The sequence below is a fragment of the Stegodyphus dumicola genome, chromosome 1 (assembly GCF_044657685.1).
Source record: "Stegodyphus dumicola isolate Sdum_Otavi_A_Nest chromosome 1, ASM4465768v1".
Classification (NCBI taxonomy): Eukaryota; Metazoa; Arthropoda; class Arachnida; order Araneae; family Eresidae; genus Stegodyphus; species Stegodyphus dumicola.
The window spans coordinates 288,794,705-288,811,973 of record NC_140768.1 but is presented as its reverse complement, the minus strand read 5'-3'; the positions used below and the strand labels follow the sequence as shown (position 1 = coordinate 288,811,973).

The window sequence follows — 17,269 nt, the reverse complement described above, 5'->3', positions numbered from 1 at the left end:
AAACTCAAAACATCTGTATTAAAAATTATGAAGTAAATCTTAAACACTTATTTCGTTGAAAAAATTCCAGCAAGGATTAAGCATGATTTAATTTGCAATAATAAATGAAGGCGTTATTTTTGTTGTTGCGAAGCTTACTGTCTCCAGATTGGCAACAAATCTACAATTCTGCTGTTTCAAATGTAAACAAATATGTCCGCCATGTTATTTAAAGCTTAACCGCACTTAAACAGCTTTTAAATTGTTGATAATTGTACAAATAGAATTATTCCAGAATTATGAAAGGCATAAAAACCGTAACCGGAAGATAAGAACAACATAATTCAATCATTTTTAAAGCAAAAAATGTACAATTTACAAACATATAAGAGTAAAGAAACTGAAATCACTGTGCCAAGTAATAGGGATATATATATAAATATAGTATTTATATACGTTTGGTGTGGCCGATTGCAAAAAAAATGTAAGGTGCACATCTACATGTTATAGCAGTGATATATACAAAATTTCAATGTTCTGAGGTTACTCGTTTTCGAGTTATGCGAGATACGCACGTGCGTACGCGTACGTACGTTCGCACAGATGCCACGAAAAATTCTCTTCAGAATTCATTTTAAAGCAGTTTTATAATTTTTTTTGAGGAAACAAGTCTTTTATTCTGTCCTTACGTACAGATATCACGCAAAAACATCGTTAAATTGCATTCGATAGCGGTCAAAACGGATATTTTCTTTGAAATATGCTGCCTGAAACTTTTCGCGATTACAATACTTCCTTTTTACTTCGTAAAAGGAAGTAAAAACAGGAGAATGATAAGGTCATATAATGTTAAAATAAAGTTACTCATCACCAAAATTAAACAAAATTTGTAGCCAATCAAAGCTCAATAAAGTGCATTTTAAATCACATGATGAAATAACATAAAAAAGGGAATGCATGTTATTGCATATACATACTACAAAAAGGAAATATCAACTTACCATATTTAGAAATTTTTGTGTCTTCAGTCTGTGGCACACAAAATTCCTTAACAGCATCCAAAAACTTTCTAAAATTATCTGAACTAGAATATGTACCACATAAATTCACAAAAATAAGAGTAAAAAATACCCTCCGTAGTGCCGGACTGTCGATGGCATTTCTTGTGATAAACCCATTCAAAGCTATCTGAACTATCTCTGTGTTTAACCATACACATTTTGTTCATACAAACAGGACATTTATAATGGCTATTAAGTAAACCTTCATTTACAACCAGTCAATTAATGTTTTCCCCCCTGTCGTTCCTAATCCTACAGAAACTTCAGATTAATCTCATCACATACAGCCATTTTACAATGTATAGCACAAAATGAGCAATGTACTTTCTGACTGATATCCAATGCAGAAATAAGCCCTTACAAATATTTTCCCATCAGTCAAATTCACTGCAATCACGCAAACAATCACGTCATAATAGGGTTTCCATAATATTCAACTACTCAGGTTACCATTAATGAAACAACAATTGGGCAATAAATGATACAACAACTTGGCAATAATCCAAGGGACACCTTAAAATATAGACTAACCCAGTATTCATTTGCAGATGAAAAGGCAGTTATTTTGACTATTCTTCTTTGTCTTTTCTCCAAAGGAAAAAGGACTTGTATTATTAATATAGTAATATTATTAATATTGAAAACTTTATGTGGTATTATTTTAAGTTTTGAAATAAATAGTATGATAAAAATTTTATTTGATTATTAGCAAAAGGGTTCAGATGATCAATCAACAAATTCTGAAATGCATAAATCTCAAATTGCTGAGTATTCAGAAGGAGGTGAAAAAACTGCATTGAAAGAAATAAGTAACCATTACAAGGGTTCAAGCTGTATATCTCATAGCTTAACATTACCGAAAGTAGGAGAAAGTGAAACAGATGTTAGTATCTTAAGTAACATATCTCATTTTTTTGTTTATATATGGTATTTTTATTTAATTATTTCTCCTGTTATATTTTTATATATTTTACAGTACTAATATTACTGTTCAAAATGTGTAGAAATTAGAGTTAAAAGTAGAGTAATTTATAATTTTTTTGTAATGAAATGTAATAGTATGTAGATACATTTTATATAATATGTTGCAACCATTTTTCTGTGGTGTACTTATCAGTGGATAAGTATTCCATACCAAATTTCAGAGGGGCAGAATTTCTTTATCTTAAGGTTAATAAAATTCTTAACTCTAGAATATAGGTAGTGTAAATGATAAAGTGTTCCTTTTCAAATACCAGTTGATTGGATGTGGAAGTGCAACTTCTGTATCCCATCTTTTAAGGTTTCACATTCAAAATCTTTCTTTTGGTACAGGTAAATTATATTCATAGAGAAATGTAAAAGAAGTTCAGGAAATGCTTTTTGGCATTAACTATGTGTTAAGAGTCTTTGAATAGAAAGGAGTTGGTAATTGTAAGCTGAAGAGAAAAAAAAAAAAAAAAAAAAAAAAAAAGGGGAAAGCATTAGTCATGAACTGGCAGATTGACTAAACAGACAAAAGCATTTTAAAAATATTTTCTGTGCTTATGTTGTAACATGCTGAAAATGTCTAACTTAAGCCTAAAATTGAAGAATACATTTTTAAACGATTGTGATGTTCTTGGTAACTGCAGCCAGATAAAAACTGCTTTTAAGCTGGGAATTTCCCAGAAGAACTGGTTAAAGATGTTTTACTTGGGTTGCTAAATGAATGCAAGCCGCACAAAATTTATAATACAGATGAAACTAGACTGTATTACACAACATTAAAAGTGAAAAGCAGTAGTTTAAGAAACTGAAGGAATAAGTGTTATTAATGTGCAGTATGAACCCAACAATTAAAAAAACAGCATTGGTTCCTGACAAAAGCAGAAATATTGATTACTGAAAAGAGTCAAGAATTCGCACACACATCTCTGGTGTCTTTCTGAAAAATGCTAGTATCTTCTCTTGTAAATGCAGCTTCTAATATTCATATAATTTTAGGGAAGTATAGAAACTTTTAAATGTTATTACAGAAAAGATGTTTACAAAATGATCTAGTCAAAAGTAGTTGCTTGCAATGAAATTAAATATACGACTGGGAATCTGTTGTTGAATGATATGAAATAAACAAGTTAGAATAGTTGTTTATAAGTAGAATTTTATCAAGAATATAGTTATAAAAATATTTTTAATCAAAATTTTAAAATATATTTCAAAATTGCATAAATAGTTTAATTTTAGCATTTTTGTTTAATTATCATTTTAAAATTAATTACTGAATTAGTTATTAGCTATTATTTTATTTGAAAGGTTTAAAAATGATGTCACAGTTTGCAGTACACAAATTGCCGTCTATTAAATTCAGACACTTGAATATGTTTGGAACAAAAGTGATTTTAATAAGTGGTACTATTTACTGTACATATTAGTAGCAACATTTTGAATTATAATCAAGAAAAAACATCTTTTGCATGAATATTTAAGAAACTGACAGTTTTTAAGTGCAAATTCTGTAACATCGGGGGATTAACCAGCCAACCATTTTCTTTTATATAGCATTCTTTGTATTAATCATATTATATTTTATAGAGTTTATCATACATCATGGTGCGCAATGAACTGGAAGTTGATCTGTCAGCACTATCCTTATCTTCAGGGCAGATGTTTTTATTTTATTCGGCTTATAATTCTTTACTAAATGTAGTATTTCATCTCGATGTACTCCGTCTTTGATATGATTTAAATCAAATTCTTCGTCATTATAAATATCACGAATACACATCAAATAGTTTTCTGGTTGCAATTTTCTAATTTCGACTATGCGTAATGTATGCTTTACACATGCGCGCGTTGAAAGAAATTTTTAATAAAGTAAACAAATAAATATTAAGCTTTTTTTTTGTAAAATTTGATACCCTTTCGATCATAATTGCTCTTTATTTCATAAATTATGGTTTCATATTTTTAATTTTATAATTTCTGCATGCCATCTTACCAGATTTAAACTAATGATCTATAATCCGGAAAAACCGATAATCTGAAATCGCCGAAGTCCCGACAAGTCCGGATTAAAGACTTTTGTCTGGATTAGACATCCAGACTTGCGTACAGAGAAAAATGCTTATTTTTTAACCGTGTTGGCAGATCCATGTATAAGTCAACCCCAATAATTTAGCATTTTTCACAGTAATTGTTCTTTTTCGTCAGTAAAATTTTCCAAACTATGCCTGATGATGAGATGGTTGTAGTGAGAATGGATGCAATAATATGATTGTTGGATGGTTGCAATAATATGCAAGTACCAAAAATTGTCATATAGTTCTAGAAACTTATGAAAAAATTGTCATAAGAAACATAAAGTGAAATGATTTTTACTTGTATTTTGGGTATAATCAAGTAATTTAGAATTTTCTCATTTCTTATTAGATTGTTTAATAACTTTATAGTATTTAATGATAAATAATGGTACATATCTCATTATGAACATTAGATTTGAAAATGCATTTTAAAAATATTTTGTCAGTTGAGCTGTATAATTTTATAAATTGTGTACAATTTTATAAATTAGGAAGATGTGAAAATTTTGCAGCATAGACTAAAAGAACTTTCAGAAGATAACAGAAAACTTCAAAAACATGTACAAAATCTGATGATGGAAGAGAAATGGTAATAGAAAAGTACTTTTTTTTTTTTTTTTTTTTTTTCAAATTTCAAAACGAGAAATATTTTAGATTATTGTGTGTCACATTTGATTTTAAATGATATCTAATAGTTCTTTTACATGCTTTGAACTTTTAATTTTGCACTCGTTTGTGGATTATGAATATATTAAAGTTAATTTTAAAGTTTTAAGTTATTTTTAAGTAGTTTAAAGTATATTAAAAATTAAATGATAATAATAGTGTTTAGGCATCTGCTTTTGTTTCATCAAATGAAAAGGAATTTTAAGATTACTATTTGCTAAAGGTATAATTCTTTAAAATTCAATTTATTTAGTAATAAGAGTATTGTTTACTGCTCTATTAAATTAATTTAATAATAAGTTTATTATTTCCTTAATACATAATTCTGTAAAATTTGCAATGGTAAATTTAAAGAATTAGTGTTTTCATTCAGTTTGTTATAATTCTTTATCTTATTACTATCCCTTCAAATTTTTCTTATTATGGTGCTATCAAAATTCTTTAAAATAGCTTGGTATTGCTTTTTATTTAAGAATAAAAAAATGCTCTTTTTATCAGAATGGGAGAAATATGCTATAATCCAGTTTTTCTTTCAGGTGATAAAATGTATTTAAAGTTAGTATAAAGAATTTTATTTTTGTCTAGAAAAGTATTAAATACATATAAACTTAATTTTAATTAAAAACTATATTATTTATATTTAATTTAACATTAAATTCATACAGGATTCATTCATACTGTATGTGCATGTGCACAGAACTTTGACATCACCAAAATTTTGTTAGATTTGACACGTTATTATGCATATACCGTTTTCCCAATTTAATTTTTTGTGTGTGTTTGCTAATGTGCTTTTTCATCTGTCTAATGATGTAATGAAATTGATTATAACATTTGTAGTTTTGAAGATATAAGCATTTGCTTGAAAGTTTCAAAGAAACGACTCAAATAGCATCTGAATTTTTCCTTTCCCCTCAGACCATTATGTAGAAACTTAATTCTACATTAAAGTTTGTATAGGGAATTAAAAGTGCTGCTAAGCATTTGGGAGTGAGAATACATTAATATTTGATATTATTTATATTATTAAAGCAAAGAATAATTAATAGTTTTCATTTGTTAACCTTTTGAAGATGGGATGGCCATTATAGTGGCCATAGAGTCCTCTGTTTGAAAAGATGAGGTTATCCACTTTAGTGGCCATGTCTTTTTCACCCCATTTTACAGCCTGAAAGAGTGGGGTGAAATGTCAAATTTGACGTCCCTGGGGTTTTAACCACTTATCTCTTTCAAAGGTCTTTGTATTAAGAATCCGGTTTTCCCCTTTTAGTTCTTGTAGCTACATAGCTACAGAATTCGCAATAACTATGTTTGTAAATTGTAAACAGAGCCTTTCATTGCTTTAGGATATTGCAAATTTTTGTAAGTTTTTTAGGAATTATTTTGACATTTTTCTAGCAATATGCCAAAAAGGAAAAGAGGTCTGACTGAAGAACAAATACGAAAACTTCTTCAAGAGTTTGATGATGAAATATATACACATACATATATCTGTATGTTTATACACATATGCATAAATCCACATGCAAACACATATATATAAATGCATATGTGTGCCTGTGTGTGTACATGTACGTGTCTGTATATATGTTATTCTCATTTAAGGGTACGCATGCTTTCTGCTTTATGTGCATATCTGCACTTATACCATATTATTTCAGTGCAGACATATATACTACATGGATATGTAGGTATACATTTCCATAAACAAATATAAATTCTCATGTACTTGTATACATGTACAAGCACTTTTTCTTACATTCTTATCAGTTCATTCTTAATAGTTCTGTCTGTCTTTATTTCCATATATATCTGTTTATGCTGAAGTGACCTTCACACACAGAAGTTTACTATGATGGTACTGTTATTGAGACAAATCACAAGAACATAAATATAAATTTTGTGTTAAAAAAACAACAATAGTCTTACAATTTCAGTCTGAAACCTGGAAATTGTAAATACACTAAAACTAGTCAATCAGTTTAAAAGGTCATCTCTAGCCATTAGATTTCAGATGTACTAATATACTGTTATTTTAAAAGATACCTCCGTATCAGTGTCTTGATTTCACGGTCAAATAAGTAAGATGTTCAGAATGGATTAGAGTAGCATTTGGGAAATTTCACTGTTCCTTGAGCTTTGAGAATACAAACAGGATGTAAAAGCTCTGAAATAATGTACAAATCATTGTTCTAAGACAGCACATGTTCTCCATCTGAATTTCTGAACCTTGACCTTTTAAGTGATTGAATGCCTTTGTCATTCATTAGACATATATCTCAGCAACTACGTTCAAGGACAAATTCCTGGGGGCATACCTTGGGCACTCAGTTATGAAATAGTTTCGATACACAGCATAATGACTGAGGTGTTAATGAAACCAATGAATAACTGCCAAATTTTCATTGAAAAAGAGAAAAACAGTTAATTCAACTGTGTCACTATAGATTTCGCATGACCTGACAACAGTGGCGTAGCTAGGGTTGGGCAAAAAGGGACATCTGTCCCCGGGTGCAGCATCCAAGGGGTGCCAAATTGATGCTAAGAATCTTCATCAATTTGCCATCCAAGGGGCGCCAAATTGATGAAGATTTTTTGAGTAACTGCAAGTAAAGATAATATATCATAGAATAATATATATAAGTTAATATATCATAGAATTTAAATTCCACCATATAAAATACGCCGCCATGATTGATATCAAAGCTGCAACAATAGTGTGGAGTTGAAACTAACTGGTTTAAACAATAGAGGAAATAGAAAAATTCACGTGGGACGACGATTTCAAACAGGAGAGAATTTAGTTGACTGGGCACCTGAAATTATCTGGAAATTTCTCTTAATGTGCTAAATTATGTAGCATAATATAGAATAACATAATACACTATTGAAGACAACAATTAATTATCATGTAACTTTTGTCCCACAGTTTTTGTAGACACAATGCATGACAAACAATTTTCCCTTCAATTTGAAAAATTCTTTGCCGTAAGAAATTACCTAAATTTTGATACGAGTGAACACGTTCCCTTAGTGAGGCTGGGAATTTAGTTTTAGACAAATAAATAAAAAAAAAAAAAGACAAATGGAATTTACGTTTTGAATTATGGGTTTGCATACTAAATGATTTGACATTTTTAATGACTTAAATTCATTTTATTGTTAATACTTGAAATGTATCACTTACTAATTTTGAATAAACAGTATAAAACAGTACATGATTAAAAAATCTTTTTTTTTTTTTTTTTTTTTTTCAAATTTTTAAAACTAAAATATTCTAAAAAACAGTTTTTAGTTTTTCTGTGTCTGTTTTATTATGCATTAATTTTGGAAAAGAACTGAATTTTAATTAGTAGCACTTACATAATTGGACATTGCAGTACTAACAGTCTACAATAAAATAAAATTATTTTTAATTAAACCAGTTATATTCTAATTTGCTGAAAGTTTCCTCCTTAAATAGTATTTTAGCAAGCAGATTTTGAACAATTATCTAAAATTTAAATTTCATTACGCCTATAGAGCATAATTTTAACAGTTTCACTGAACTTTAATTTTTAATCATTTCTGTAGCTTTAAGCATTTATTTTTTAAATATTCCCTGTATGGAAGAAAGTTCAAAGATATAGTTGGTTAAATTTTAAATTGTCCAAGGAAATAATCAAATAGTTGAAATATTTTTTTGACATAACATTAATATAAAGATACGATAGAAATAATTATTGTAAGCACTTAGTAAAGACACATAGTTTTGCAGTGTAATTTAAAATTCAAACCAAAATTTTATAAAAATGAAAGTAACGTCCTATAATTTAAAAAATGGCATTTTCTTCAACGGAGGTTTACACATTTCCTAGTATTCTCAATCCAGAACAACTGTAATATGAAATTTTCCCTCAGTAATGAAAAGCATCTTGAAGTCTGGTCAGTAATCCCTACACTTCCCTTCCTTTTGCGACATAGATGCACTCCTCTGAGAATCCATTTAACTACACACAAGAATCTTTCTTACAAATAGCAGGTGATTTCTTAAAGGGGGAAAAGCATTCAGTTCAAGATTCCCAGTCCTTTCAAGGCTTTTACTGCTACCAAAGCCCCGGCCTCCAAAGGTTAATCCTATAGATTTGTTTTATAATTTAATTATTTTTCCCATTTCCCTTTTAAGTATCAAATTTGCCAAATAGTTTCCCATTTTAATAATATAATAATATCAAATATTAACATGTTCTCACTCCTGAATTCCTTAGTAGTACTTTTATTTCCCTATACAATCTTTCTAAGGATACCACAATTTTTTTAAAAAAATTATTACAAAATGTTAATAATTTCTAGAGTTTAATACTTTGGACCCAGGTACAGTAATTTTCAGCCCAAAGGATGTTAGCCCAGAAGGGCTATTAATTTTGTTTTGGCACTTTGCTTCAAATCACTATAAACGGCATATCACTTTTCAAATTGTTGCCATCAAACGTTAGAGCACTGCATTATATTTAAAGAAATTAAATAATGAAGAATCTGCATAAATGTATGTATGTTTATTGCATTTTAATTAAACAGTGGTACCTAGAGCTATCAAATTTTGAATAACATAATCCCGAATATGGGCATCTGGAAGCCCTAATTTGGAATTTGTTTTATTATTTACTAGCAGCTACACTGCCAGCCTTCGTCTGTCTTTTAAATGTATCGCAAAAATGCCTGAAGGGAACACCAAACATTAAATTTAAAAACTGGACAGAATTTTAATCTGCAAAAAACTTTATAAAAAAAAAAAAATTATAAAAAACATATTACATATAAAAAAATTAACCAACTTTCCGCAAAACTTTTCAATATCTTACAAACAGTGAAATAAGCAAAAAATAACATGAAAGAAACTCAAAAAACAAAAAATTCCGCACAGAATTTTACTCTGCAGAACAACTTTATCAAAAAAAAAAAAAAAAAAAAAAAAAAATTAATAAAAATATATTATATATATAAATATATGACAATGAAATATGCAAACTCTTAAAAACAGTGACATAAGAAATACTATGAAAAATTGTTGCCAAAATCCCATTTTTAAAGATGTGAGAAGTGTACTCGGAAACTTCATTAAAATTTAAAAAAAAATACAAAATATTATCATTTTTCCAAAATTCTTTTTGTAAAAGCAGTCACAAGGATGAAAGTTTAATGTGTCCAAAAATCAAAGAAAAATAAACTTTTTTAGAAAAAATCCAGTTGAAAAGGTGTTAAGCTCACTTTGTTAAATAAATTCGTATTTAATCGATTTATTGAAACACGAAATTTATTCTAAGTTCATAAAATAGCTAAGTGCCTACATTTCATGACGATGTGAAAATGGAGTGAGTAGAGTAAAATCTCGCTTTCGATTATGTCTCAAAATGATGCGGTTTCATCACAAAACATAAGATAAAAAAAATTCGAATTCGAATTTAAAAAAAATCGCTTCAAGGTGCACTGGCTCTTGTCTATATGCACCTATGTACCAAATTTCGTAGCCGTGGGTCTATTAGCGCGAACGAAAGACACACACACAGACAGACGCTTTCTTTTATTATATGTAGAGATTTCATAAAACTTCTAATGAATTTTTGATTAACAAACTCAACGATTTCAAAGCAAACATTCCTCGCTGGCGGTACTGCGGTAACTGCACCTAGAAACTGCTTAATTTGACTGCAAGCAATTATACATTTGTCACTGTATTCTTCGTTTATACGATAATCTTCTTCAATTAAGTTAACATCAATTAACTCTTGTATTTCATCATCAATCGTTCTCAAATTATTTTTCTTTTCGGTTAATAATTCAAGCAATTCCCGTAATTCTTTAATCGAACTTTCCTCCCCTTCAATTTTTAATTTATCTTCAATCACTTTAATTAACCTAGTAGCAGACGATCTCAATGTGGAACGTTTACATTTCAATCTATCTAACTTCTCTTCCATTTTATTTAATTTAAATACACCCACAACAGCAATAATAAATACTTACTAATTTACTACAAATAATCACTAAATAATTAATTTAAGATTTCCCTACCTTTATTTGGAATTCCATTGTCCCTTGAATATGAAATATCCTAAATCGAAACACTTAGATCGAACACCTAAAATCTTCACGAAGCCTTAATTCCCGGCCGATGCACCATCTAATATTTTGTGCATTTTTCAAATCAGATAATGGTGGTTCAGTGAGTTCACTAATTTTAACACTTTTACATTTTTAACAATATTTTAATTACTATATACAGAGCGTATTCTTAGGCCGCCGCCTTCAACATGAACAAACTTTATTCTCCACTATGCGAGCAACAGCGCCCTCTAGCCTTTTCCTTCAAATTACACAACATAGGGTAAATAAAAACTCATTAATATCTATTAAAAAATAATGATTACATAGAAGAAGTGAGTATTTTTCTACTCCTATGAAGCAAATCAGATACTTTGTGCACAACTTCGAAAATTAGTTATGTGTTTCACGCAGACTACATCAAGTGATTGACAGTGGTGCTGCAAAATAACTACTTTTTGTATGACAAAAATACTTATAAGAATCAGCAAATGAAAAGAGGGCATTCAGTTCAGTCTAAAGCAATCCACCATGACGTCAGTTATGGGTGGAATATTGAGAGCATTGTTATTGCACTATGTCTGATGTACAGTAGGGTATGCTCAAAGAGTGTGTGGAGTAATTGGAATTCAGAATTTCATTTTCCCACTTGGTACTAGACTACGCAAAACTGAGAAGGGACCAGATATGCAGTGTGAGCTATGGGTTGGGTATCTGTGGCTTAGATGTATATTTTATATATATATATATATATATTAATTTATTTACTAAAAAATATTGATGAATTGATTGTATTATCTCCTAAGTTTAATTATAGTAGGATTATCTTAAAAGAGTGAATCCATACTAGTAAGTTATATTGTGAAAGATGTTTTGAAGTAACTTGAAAGTAAAATGTTAAAAATGTTTTAACAGGGATTGGAATTAAATCATGAATAACAAAATTTCAATTGTAAAAGGAATAAATAAAAGGCAAGAATTAAATTAAATGCATGTAATCATTGTCATTGATCGGAAATTGGTTGACTTTTCAAGGGGAACAAACCAACTCCCGTTCAATGAACAATAATTAATAAATAAATACGAAGGTGTTTCATCTTTACTCGAGCAATAAGGCTAATTATATATATAAGATATGCATCTAATAAGAATCAAATATGTATATATATATATACTATACATATTTGATTCTTATTTGAAAAAAGACTGAACACTTAATTTGGTTATTGTTAATCGATACTAGATTGGTTTGTTTCCCTTGACAAGTCAATTAATCTGCGATCAATAACAATAGCTACTTTTTCAGTTCTTTGGATTTTGAATTTAATATTTAGAATTTTTACGGTCAAAGGATTTTTCTTTACAAATTTTAAATAATTTTTACTACAGTAGATCTAGATACCTTTGGATAGTGACTTGGAAAGCAACTTAAAAGTTTTTCCTAATAATTCATAGCATTAATTAAATTTATTTTCCTTAGAGATTATATATAATTACCTTTTCTAATAATAAATTATTGCTTTATTACTTAGCTGCTTTATCGCAACTTTAAGGCATTTTAAATTACTCATTATTTTATCTATCTATCTATATCTATACCTACACACTGGTTATCGTTAATTAGGAAAAATCACAAGAAATGATAATTACTTATAACGCTACATGTAGAATTTAATGAAACTGACCCACAGTATGCAACACATAGTAAGTTATAAAATAACATGAAAAGAAATTACCAGACAATAATGGTGTTATAGGAAATTGTATAAAATGAACAGATTGGATGTGTCAGTTTCGTATAGCAAAATTACCTTCAGTATGTAGTATAATCTGCCCTAGAAGCAATACAACACATACAGAGATGTGCGATACTGTCAATCATGCAGTTTATCAGTTCCATAAGAAGTGAGATCCATTGCTCTTCGAAAGCAGGTGTGACCATGGCAAGGGTCTGAAGAGGAGGATTGAGAGCAACTGTGCATCTTCCTAAAGCATCCCAAACATACTCAATAGGATTCAGGTCCCCCAGTGATCAAGTTGGTCACTCCATGTGCTGGATTGTTTGCTGCTGAAGATAATCATCCACGATGCGAGCGAACCCTGTGCAGTCTAGCGTTATTGTCCTGTATTAGGAAATCATCACCTATTGCCCCAGCATAAGAGCAGACATAAGCATCATGGATGTCATCTTTATAGGGATGTCATCCCTGAGCATTCATGGTTCCACGTGGAAAGACATGAAGGTCTGGGCATCCACCCAAAGAGATACCATCTCAAACACAGACACTGCTTCCTCCACATGCTTCTCGTTTATGGATGTTTGCTAGATGATAACAGGTTCCATATTCTCCCCAAATCAAATAATACGTACTATCGCTTTGGAGGCTAAACCTGGACTCATCTGCAAAGAAAACAACTCTCTTATTCAGCTATCCAGTGAATATGTTGACATGTCCACCTCAATCATTCCCTTCTATGATGTGACGAAAGCAGCATGTAAATGGCTGGTCACCTCGATTACAGACCTCCTTTGTGAAGCTCCTTCTACGCATGGTTGACACCAACATTTCCAGTGGCTGCAAGCAAGGGAGTGTCAGAATTGAGGTTCTAGTCTTTCATGCACATAACAACAAATATCGGTCATTGCACTCATTATAGCGGTTGTCCATCCTTAGCTGAACTTCCTGGATGTTGAATCTATGGCTAGAAATTGTTGCTAAAGTCTATGAACCCCAGAATGATTTACATTTAGCTATCTGGCCACTTCTGTCTGACTTTGTGCTGCCTCTAGTCTCTCTATCGCAGTCCTCTGAGCAAATAATGCCTGGAGGTCATTGTTATAAATTGGCTATCCCAGATTTTTTATCTCAGTATTACAGAGAAATTAGCAGGCTTGCTCTCAAACATGCAATTTTATGCTCCTCGCAGATGACGTATTTCGATTGCAGTGCTATTAATTTGCATATTTCAGTTTTATTCAACAATTCTTATTTGACAATATATTAAAGTTCTATGGGGCTTGGCTTATTTTTTAATGAGTAATGGCAGTTTCTGTGATTTTTTCTTAATTTTTGGAAATTAGTGTATGAATATCAAACAACTAATCATTACATGGCAAAAGTACAATAAGGATCAGTGAATTAAAATATGCCATTCAAATCAGTTCTGAATTGAACGTCTGTGTTTGCTTCATTAGACTTATATATATATCATTCACTTCACGGTGATAAGTAAAATAAATTAAGGTTTTGTATCGTTTTTAGTTACTGCATTTTATTTTGTTATAAATAAATAAAATTATCCTATTACTATGTTTAATTTGATAATTAGTTTATTAAATTTGGTTGAGAATATTGTTTATTTGGTAATGGGAAAATTAGGGAAATTAAGAGCTAAATTTCAGTGAGAACTGTATTTTTAGTTTTTAATGTTGCATAATACAAGTTGCTTATTCTATATATTAGTCTGCTTGAAAATACAGATAAATTGTTAATACTTTATTATTATTCCTTTTGGGATGTGTATAAATGTGTGTGCATGTGTGGCCAGTATGTAATATGGATTAGCATTTTTCTATATATATATATATATTTTTTAATTGCCATCAGATTAGACATGATTTTCAGTTAACTGTTAAACATCATTTCTGTTATTATTCTAGTAAGCTGACTGCTTTTTTTTTTTTTTTTTTTCTTTTTCAAGGAAAGACAGTCAAGTGCATGCAGAACTCCAATTAAAAATTACAGAACTCGAAGCAGAAACAAGAAGAGAAGGTAAAATTTTTATTTAAGATGATATTGACCTTTTTATGGTTTTCAAAACTAGGCATTGTTTTTAATCAAATAATATTCTAATACTTTTACCCTCTCCTTAATTTATAGTGAAATCTTTGTCAGACAATATACAGATTCTGACTAGAGAGAGGAGAGTTATGTCAGAGCAAATTCATAGTCTTCATGAAGAAAAAAAGACACTTCAAACAGAGTATAATAATTTACTACAAAGAACGAAGTCTATGATATCACCTGAGGAGTACAAAAGAACTTCTGATGCTCATAAAAGGTATGTTCTCTTGATATTGTTGCGAAAATTGCTCTTTTCGGCCGAGCTCCTCATAATTTAGTGGAGAAGACTCAGAATTGGAAAAACAAAGGTCCTAGGTTCAAAATCCATCAACGGCAAGATGCCTGATAATTGGTTTTTAAGTAAATTTCCTTCTTGTTAATGTTATCTTGTTTATGTAAATTTACTTCTTACTCTTCCAGAACATTTCGAGTCTGGAATATTCACCAGCTATATATAAGTAGTTCTTTATTCAGTTTGAGTTAATAAAAAGTCTTGAGTTTAGACTTGAGTACGTGCCTATTCATTTGTACGATCCTGTCATCTACGCGACAATATGATAAAGCCCTGAAATTCCAGTTCTGCATTTATTTGCATATTATATGGAATCCGTGTAATAAAACATCTTCTGATTATCTATTCTGTCCTTCTTAAAAGTTGCCATCCATTGCCAATTAATTTTTCATCAGAATAAGATGCAAAATACTACAGACATTTTCATTTTAAAAAAAAAATGGTGCTAGCCTAAGAATTATATAAAACAGCAATAAATTAACAAAATGAAAAAGGAAAAAAAAAAAAAACTTTTATTTTTGGCAAAATGTGGATATATGTCTTGTTGTTTTAGAAGTTTTATTCATTCCTCTTTGAGTTTGGCTAGTATTGAGAAGAATATTTTGTGTATCGTTTAGCAAAACACTTTTTATACTTCAAATGGCATGAAAAATATAAAGTTTTCAAATTAATTCTGACAACTACCTGGGTGTTCCTTTATAATGTGCCAAAAATTGGGACAGTTGGATCACAAATTTAGTTTATGCAAATTTTTTTTCCCGGTTTAAGTTAGGTTTGGCAGTGTAAATCGCCCATTCCAACAAGATAGTGTGCCATCCCAAGAGAGCAGTTCATTGACTGAGGCGCCTGTCCGAAACTAGGGTTACAATATTATTATTATGATTATTTAGTTTCTTATCTCGCAAAAGTAATGAAAATATGTTTTTAAAATGGTATGGATAACTATTAAAATTGCTGTTACAAATAATTGTTGCAATAGAGTAAAAAGTTGATTAAAATAAATCCAAAATATCTCTAGCTGCAACATGATAAAGGGAAATATTTTTAATATGACTTCATCTGCATCATAGTGCATTTTTTAAAATTAATTTTTTTGTCTTGCACTAAGAGAATTTTCTGTTGAAATTTTGTGCATAAATTTTTCATACATTTTGTACATGAATTTTTTAAACTCACTGTACACATATACACAAATATATGAAACTGCCTGTTAAAATATTCAAAAGAATTGTGTTATATATAACTATCAATTTATCAATATACTATCAGTTTTTAATGGAAATGACTTTAGAAAATTGACTTAAATGTAAAATTATTTTCTCAAAATGTAATTTAAGGGGAAGATGAAATTACTGTTAAAATAATTGATTGATTGATTGAAAAAATATAATAATGATATAAAAAATAATCTTGCATATATTTTAACATTATTTAAGTTTCTGAATTTTGTGATGCATTTAAAGGTTATTAAATGAAGAACAAAAGAAACATCAAGAAGAAATAAGCAAATTGAAACAACAATATGATGTAAGTATCTCTCTCAGCTTTTTTATATATCTAACTTTTTTCGAGCAAAAAGATGAGTAAAAATTTAGCTGTACCTGTAAATTGCCATTTCTTGAATTTTTGTACAAATTTTTGATGGATTTATAAGTAAATATATTAATTTATAGGGCCACCCTGATCAGTATAGTAGTTAGTGTTGCTAGCTGTTGCATAGTTAAACCTGAGCCTGAACCCCAGAAAATGCTTGGATATTTGTAAATGTGTTTCTGCGGATTGGGGCACTTGAAATACATGTTGAGTGATTTGGTGGTAAGGGAAGAGGGACACTTGAACTTGTCCTATGGGGGCGGTGTAATTCTTCAAAACTGGGATGCAATTTGGTAAAATTTTACTGTCATTTTTATGCTGCCCCAGGCCCATTCCAATGACAGTCACAATCATGTACTCCTTGCCACAATAAAATCTGTGCACTTGTTATGATGCTACAGTCAAACAAGTGAAATAAGTCATAATATTAATAGGTAGTAGTATTAAAAATTTTACAGGTTGTTCAAGACTAGTTCTTCTTGCTTGGAATACATTAAAAATGCCCAAAGAATTATACCTCACAACATATAATTTTTTATATAAAAAAGAAAAAAATATATCGTGTCCTGTCAAAAAAAAATCCATATCGTAGATGACATACTCTTAGCGGCAATGCATGACCTACAGTTTCAGCGTGATGCATTTCAGCACTCTTGTACATCTGGATGTGGAATACCCAGACTGCTAGATTGGACTAAGGATTCTACTTTT

General features: G+C 29.9%; 1 protein-coding gene across 3 annotated transcripts in view; it reads left to right on the top strand.

The window, feature by feature from the left end:
* The window catches only part of LOC118184612 (uncharacterized), a 59,620-nt gene that overhangs the window by 16,968 nt on the left and 25,383 nt on the right, over positions 1-17,269 (top strand). For 2 of the 3 annotated variants that reach the window (XM_035354319.2, XM_035354318.2), the window contains exons 4-8: positions 1,750-1,923; positions 4,573-4,670; positions 14,531-14,601; positions 14,710-14,890; positions 16,429-16,492. In XM_035354319.2, the coding sequence (XP_035210210.1) occupies positions 1,750-1,923; positions 4,573-4,670; positions 14,531-14,601; positions 14,710-14,890; positions 16,429-16,492 (588 nt within the window). The remainder of the gene's footprint in view (positions 1-1,749; positions 1,924-4,572; positions 4,671-14,530; positions 14,602-14,709; positions 14,891-16,428; positions 16,493-17,269) is intronic. The other variant, XM_035354320.2, reaches the window with a different exon arrangement.